General features: G+C 46.6%; 1 protein-coding gene across 1 annotated transcript; it reads right to left on the bottom strand.

The window, feature by feature from the left end:
• Positions 1-653: 653 nt before the first annotated feature.
• On the bottom strand, positions 654-5,119 carry Cnga4 (cyclic nucleotide gated channel subunit alpha 4). The gene is made up of 6 exons (XM_005341094.3): positions 4,939-5,119; positions 4,712-4,813; positions 4,409-4,515; positions 3,536-4,181; positions 2,456-2,805; positions 654-1,619 (listed from the first exon to the last, which is right to left on the bottom strand). The coding sequence occupies exons 1-6, from the start codon at positions 4,998-5,000 to the stop codon at positions 1,159-1,161; spliced, it is 1,728 nt and encodes a 575-aa protein (XP_005341151.1). The 5' UTR covers positions 5,001-5,119; the 3' UTR covers positions 654-1,158.
• Positions 5,120-6,879: the final 1,760 nt, after the last annotated feature.

Consider the following 6,879-nt stretch of genomic DNA (forward strand, 5'->3'; position numbering starts at 1 on the left):
ATTCAGAGCTGATATCAGACTTCTCTGTAGACTCAATGCCTTTCCAGCCCCAAACCAGCAGCCCTTCTTCCAAGCACACCAAGTTACTCCAAAACTCCCAACACACTCATCTCTAATTTTCCCAATGATGTTCCACTCCACCTAGTCTCTACTCTCTATCCTATATTTATGAATACCATGCAATGTAGGAGGGTTGGATTTCTGCCGGCACCAAGGCCAGCTCCAATAACTGGTTGGATAGGGAACAGCCAGGGACAGGTACTGGGAACTATTTCCCCCTTGGAAATAGTCCTGAACACAGGGAAGACCTGGCTCCAGATTCAAAGATTGGTCCAGAAGAAGGAAAAAACAGAGTTATATGGTCTGGTTCACTAAACTAGATCAAACCCCTTAGAGCTCAGAGTTGAGGACATACACTATGGTGTGGAATGCAAAACCAGCATATGATATGAATATATCTATGAAAGTATGTGCACACCTGTTAGCGATGTCATGTATAAGATGACTTTTCTTTACCTCAGTACTCTCCATTCTTTTAGTACTCCAACTTTTTTGAACACACCTGTGCTCCTCACCCCTGTGACTCAGAATTCAGACAGAATTTCTCCTGGCCCATCACTGGCTTTGCCTTTTACTTTTAGTCCCATAAATGCTTATGAGGAGGCAAATACTTTATTGAAGTGCAATTTGCAGGGTACATTTGCTAACCACCCATATGGGGAGCATTCAAAGGACATCTTGGAACACCAAGGCTCTGAGTGCACTTTTATGTTTTCACAAGCAATGTACACATCTGTATGTGGTATCTCTGTGTCTGTTGGTGTATGACTGTCAGCATATGTTCGGGGGTACGTGACTGAATGTGCTTATGTGATGTGATATAACTTATATCTATGCTTATGAAAAAGCATTGTGTGCTCTGAGAATGGGAACTCTAGAGCATATTCTATGGAATATAGAATGTTGGGCCAGTGCATGCATATGCTGCTGAGTTGGGGGATGAATGTGTGTTATACCCTACATCTCTAGCTGGGCATCTACAAATCAATTCACTCCTGTCTCTGTGAACTAGCAAATAAGATGGCTGTTTTTGCAGGCAGACTTTCCTACAATTCTGAATTCACTTGGAAGGTGGGTTTCCAGGGGACAGAGATGGAATCATTCTGGTCCTGAGGGTCTCTCCTGGCTGGTCCTTCCCCCTCTGTCCTTGGAAGTTCCTTCCCCAGGCTCGCCTTCATCATCAGCCTCAGTCAAGTCCTCAGGCATTGGCCACTCTCTGGTCTGCCACTCCAGCCGTTCAATACGGTAAGCAATCTTGAGTGCACTGGATTCCAGCTCAGCCAGTAGGCGAGCAAACTTGGTCTGTAGATCATCAAGCTGTTGATCAAGGTTTCTCAGCCGGGACTCTGTGGCTTCCTGTAGGGCAATCTCAGCTGCCTCAGCATTTACATCCAACTTATTCAGTTTCAGCAGGATCTCACGGCCCTTCTCCTCCATGACAGCCTGGGCTTGTGGATACTCACTCAACACCTCTCGGAGGTCCTCCTTGCTGAGACAGAATAGGTCTGAATAACCGAGGCTCTTAATGTTGGCTGTGCGACGGTTTCCAGACATGTTCCCTGTGGCCCGTGGGTGGACAGAAGGGAGGATAGTTAGCAGGGATGTGGGAAGGTACCATTTCACTCCTGAACTAGGATTCCCCCCTCCAATTCATTCAATAACGTACTGGGGACCAGACTCTGTGCTGGTTGGGTATCAGTGACATGCCTCAAAAATTCATGATCTAGAGGAGAAAGACATTTAATGGGATAGTTATATAACAGTATGGTTGGTGCAGTGTAGACATATGCACTAGGTACTATGGGAAGACAGGCAAAGAGCCCTTGTCAAGCTGTAAGGCAGAGAATTTAAGGAAGCCTGGAGGAAGAAATGCCTGAACTGGGTAGGAGGTAATTAGGGGAAATAGGAAATTGAGTGGGAGGAGAGCAATCTAACCAGAAGGAGGAGCAAGAATAGAGAGATGGGCAAATTACCAAACTTCTCTAAGCTTCAATTTCCTTATCTTCAAAATGAGAGAAGATCAGTTCCTACCTTATACAGCTGTGTGAGAATTTGAATTGATGCATGATAAACACTTAGAGCAGGGGATGTAGCAAGTATGAGATAAACATCATTATTACTATCACCTCCATCATTTTCCAATGGTCTGTTGGTGCCTCAGTCAGTACCCATAAAGTATGCTTACTCTCCCTTCTAAGGACCCACCCTGCCAATTGACCTAGGCTCAGTTTCTTCTCAGTGTCCAGCTTCTCTTCTGAGCCCTGTAGTGACTCAGGAAGGGGTGAAGTTGCCTTCATCTAAATGTGCCCTGAAGTACCATCTTGCTCCAGGACAGAGTTCTGCTATCCCATTCTTTTCCCAACTCTGTTCCTGGAAAAAATGCTGGGGTACCCACCTTTGATGTTGATGATACTGATCTCCCCAAAGTAGAGCCCTGCACCAAGCACAGCATACTGTGTGACACCATCATCTGCCACGACAGCCAGTTGACCCTCGCGGATGATGTACATCTCTCTGCCAATGTCCCCCTTGCGGCATACATATTCGCCTGGTGAGTAGGTCTGCGGTTGCAGCTTTAGCACAAGTTCCTCCAGCAAGCTGGCCTCACAGTTCTGGAAGATCTGTACCCGGCTCAGAGTAGACAGGTGTACGGACACAGCCACTTCTGCTCGCAGCCGCTCAGGCAAATGCTGTAAGATGGCTACCTCATTGGTCATCTTCTTGTTGATCTGCAGGTGCTGGTACCTGGGAGAAAGGGTAGTGCCATTTCCTCACCAGCCTGTCTCTTCCCCTTCCATTAGGGCTTAGATCAGCCAAGATCTCAACCACACTCAGGTCTTGCAAAGGTCATGGAAGAACCTGATAGTTGGCTAATATCCTTTCTTGGTTATAGATGTGTTTTGGTCTCTTTGACCTCACCCAAGGTACAGATGCCTCCACCACTTGACAATGAGTACCATACTGTTCACTTTCTGTCAGACTCCATCCCACCCATGATCAATGTTTAGTATTTCCTCCACTGATAGCTACTTCAGTCACCAAGCTCCCATCTTCTCTGAGAGCCTTCTCTCTGACTCACCAATTTTGTGGCACTTATATTTGTTAGAACACAGTATGACATACCATGATACAGTCAGTCATCTTGTTGGTCTTCTGCTGGTGAGGGTGGTGTTGCCCTTCTCCACTCACTCTTTCTAGAGCCTTCTGAGCCCTACCAGACAGTGGGCAGCTCCCATTCCCTGGTTACCATGTTGTCCTTCTTTTTGCATGAGTTCCTCTTCCTATCAGTCTCTTACCTACCCTCTCCCCGGGTTAGATTCCCTCTGTGGAGAACACTCCTTTCCAAGCCCTCCAGCAGACTTACTGCTGGATGAATTTAGACCCTCTCAGCCCAGTCAGTGAGTGGCCCCCACCCCCAACCCTGTTCTGCTAGCACACTCCTCCCTCTACTGGTGTGGAACCCAGGTATTCTCACCAGTCTATAACTCGCCGCTCCAGCCGCCGGTTGACATGGTGCAGCTTCATGTACTTCTTCACCAGGGCGTGATCTGGGTAGAAAGCTGCATCTGCGGTGTTCATGTTGTAGATTACAGAGCTCATGCTACCCATGATGGTGGCAAAACCCATGACGGCCAGCAGGAAATCGCCCACCATGAAGAGGTACTCCTCTTCCCGGGCTGGCAGTGGTGTATCGCCCACGGTTGTCAGGATCAGTGTGGAGAAGTAAAAGCTGTAAAGATACTGGCGCCGCAGACGTTCAAAACCAGGCCGCGCTGGGTCTGGGTACACCCATGCGTCACGCCCAAAGCCCAGGTACCGGGATAGTGCAAAGTATAAACAGCTGTTCCAGTGGATGACGACAAAAATGTAAAGCATCAACTTGGCGATGCGAAAGGCGTTTGGGTAAGCTGTGCGGGTCTCTGTGCGGTCGAAGGCCTCGAAAAGGCGAGGCACACGAAGAAAGCGGTTGAGCCTCAGCGTAGGTATGTGTGGGCCCAGCTGCACGTAGACAGCATCAGTGGGGATGAGTGAAGCCAGGTCCAACAGGAAGCTCCAGGTGCGGACATAGCGACTCGCGATTCTACCCTTGTCAACCACCAGGATACCCTGTTCTAAGAATCCTAGGGGAGGGAAGAAAGGGATGCACTGAGATCAACCACAGGTGAGGATGGGCAGGCCAGGGACACAAACACAGGGACAGGGTGGAGGTGAGCAAGGAGATATTGTCAAGCACAGAGAGACACATGTGAAAGTGCTACCACCGAGGGGACCTTGTTCTTTCTGCTATGAGGGGCTTTCTTTGGGAAGGGAACATGAAACCAAGGGTCAGTTCTAGGGGCTCACTGACCCGTGTGGAAGCGCACTATGATGTCTAGAAGGTAGAGCAGGTCACTCGTGTAGTCCAGCACGAACCAGGCCAATAGATAACCATGTTGCAAGTCAGGAAAGCAGGCTCTGAGAGGTGGTGCAAAGGGAGGACAGAGGATTGGCTTAAAGGCCAAGCTGAGTAAGGCGGTTCAAGGCGGGCCCCTAAATACTATTCTGCCTTGGGCCCTACAATGGGTACTGCCCCTTCCTTAGGCCCTGCCCAAATGCCCACCGCTCTTCTTCATCCCTACTTAAGGCCTCTGTTTTAGCGCCCCTGCCAAACCTGCACACGATGATGATGAGGTTATACATTACTGGGAAGACCATTGTGTTCAACCACCAGTAGTAGTAATCCCCAGATGGATCCAAGACAGGCAGCTTCTTCCTGTGGGCAAAAAGAGAGATCCTGCCTCATGTGTTCAGCAGACATTTGATAGGTGCTACGAAGAGGAATGAGATTCCTTTGGAGTGAGGTGGATAGATCTGACACAAAGGACCAGAACTCCTTACCTGGTTTTGGATGGGGCAGGTGGGCTGGATTCTGTAGTCTTCACTTTGCTGTCTTGGCTCATGATTCTGTAGCCTGGTGCTGGCTTGTGCAATATCCAGGGCCTCTCTGCCTGTAGGTGGCTTGTGGAGGAGGGGGCTATTGCCTGACTGTGTGGAAGAGGCTGTCCTTGAGCTCTAGCTGTGACTTCTGCTCTTAGCAACACAATCAGGGCTAACAGTTACTGAAGGGTGGAGGCAGTGTATCTCCAGCGACCCGCCCTGTCTCCCAGGGTTTAGGCTTACACCTTCCCAGCTAAACACCTTTAATGAGGTCCCTGGAGAAAATGGGTGTGTGTGCCTCAGAAAGAATCCTATACCTTATTTCTTTCTCCTTTGTCTTAACCCCAGGTTGAGCTACAAAGGGACTCTCTAGATCAGGAGACCGGGGTTTTTTATTGTAGGTTCATACACTATTTTACCTTGTTAAAATTCTCTGCTTGAGTCTCATTATTTACTTATTTAACAACTATTTGCTGAGTGACTCCTCTGTGTCAGGTGCTATACTAATCTCTGGAGACAAAGAGATGCCTCTCACATCAGTTGTGAGCTCTGCTTTTCTTATCTGTACCCTTATCTACTACCACATCTACTCAAGCTCCTTCCTGCTGGATGATGTGATGGGGAGGCCATCTTATGGGACTCTTTCCCCTGTTCCTTTCCTATTATCTCCAGTGCCTAATGCCACTAGCTTCCAACATTTGTCTTTCTGTGAATATGCTTAAATTTCTCCCATACCAAAATAACAACCCTATTAATTCTCCCTGAACCTGATGTCCCTTTCAGTACTATCATCTTTCTCAGTCAACAAGTCATGATCAGAATTCCTGCTATGTGTCAGGCCAATATTGTGTTAAGTATTGGGGATAAAAAAAAATGAATGGGACATACTCTCTGTCCTCTAGAAAGTTAAGTGGCTACACAGAAAGCTGTTATTGTACATAAGAAAGTTCCTAATTGAGTTGGGTTCTGTAGGATGAATAGGAGTTAGATACAGAGCTGGGAGGGTGAAGAGCACCAAAGCAGAGTACATAAAGTATGCAAAGACATAGAAACATCAAAATCATTGTGACTAGGAGAATACCAATCTAGTGTTTTTATTTTTTAAAGAGAACCTGTGGGGATAATGGTGAGAGAAGAGACCCAAGTGAAGAGGAGTTTTATCAGACATGTTACAAAGCTTGAATTTTACCCAAAGGCAATGGGTGACCAGGGTCAGATTTGTGTTTTTTTCCTTCATTTATATTTTGAAATCCCTTCTTCCCATAGCTTCTGTAATAGAACAATTTCTTGGTTTTCTGTTTACTTCTCCTTAGTTTGTTTCACAAGCTTCTCTGCCCATTTCTTCTAAATTGGTGTTTTTTTAGGACACTGTTCTAGGCCTTCTTCTCTTTTTACTTGCTTTACCATTTCAGGTGGATCTTAGAATTTCTCACAGAATTTCCTTTGACATCTAATGACTCTCAAAAATTTTCCCTGTGCCAGGCATGGTGGCCCATGCCTATAATCCAGCAACTTGGGAGGCTGAGGCAGGAGGGTTGCAAGTTTGAAGCCATCCTTAGCAACTTGGCAAGACCCAATCTTATCTTAAATAATACTACTAATACTATTATTATTATTATTATTATTATTATTATTATTATTTTGTACCAGGGATTAAAAATTGAGCCACATCCTTAGCCTTTTTTTTTGTATTTTAATTAGAGACAGGGTCTCACTGAATTGCTTAGGGCCTTGCTAAGTTGTTGAGGCTGGCTTTGAACTTGAGATCCTCCTGCCTCAGCCTCCCGAACTGCTGGGATTACTGGTGTGCGCCACCATACTTGATGGCAAGACCCTATCTTAAAAAAAAGAAAAACAAAAGATGTAACTCAATGATAAAGCACTCTTGGGTTAAAGCATCCC

This window comes from Ictidomys tridecemlineatus, chromosome 4 (genome assembly GCF_052094955.1).
Source record: "Ictidomys tridecemlineatus isolate mIctTri1 chromosome 4, mIctTri1.hap1, whole genome shotgun sequence".
NCBI classification, from domain to species: Eukaryota; Metazoa; Chordata; class Mammalia; order Rodentia; family Sciuridae; genus Ictidomys; species Ictidomys tridecemlineatus.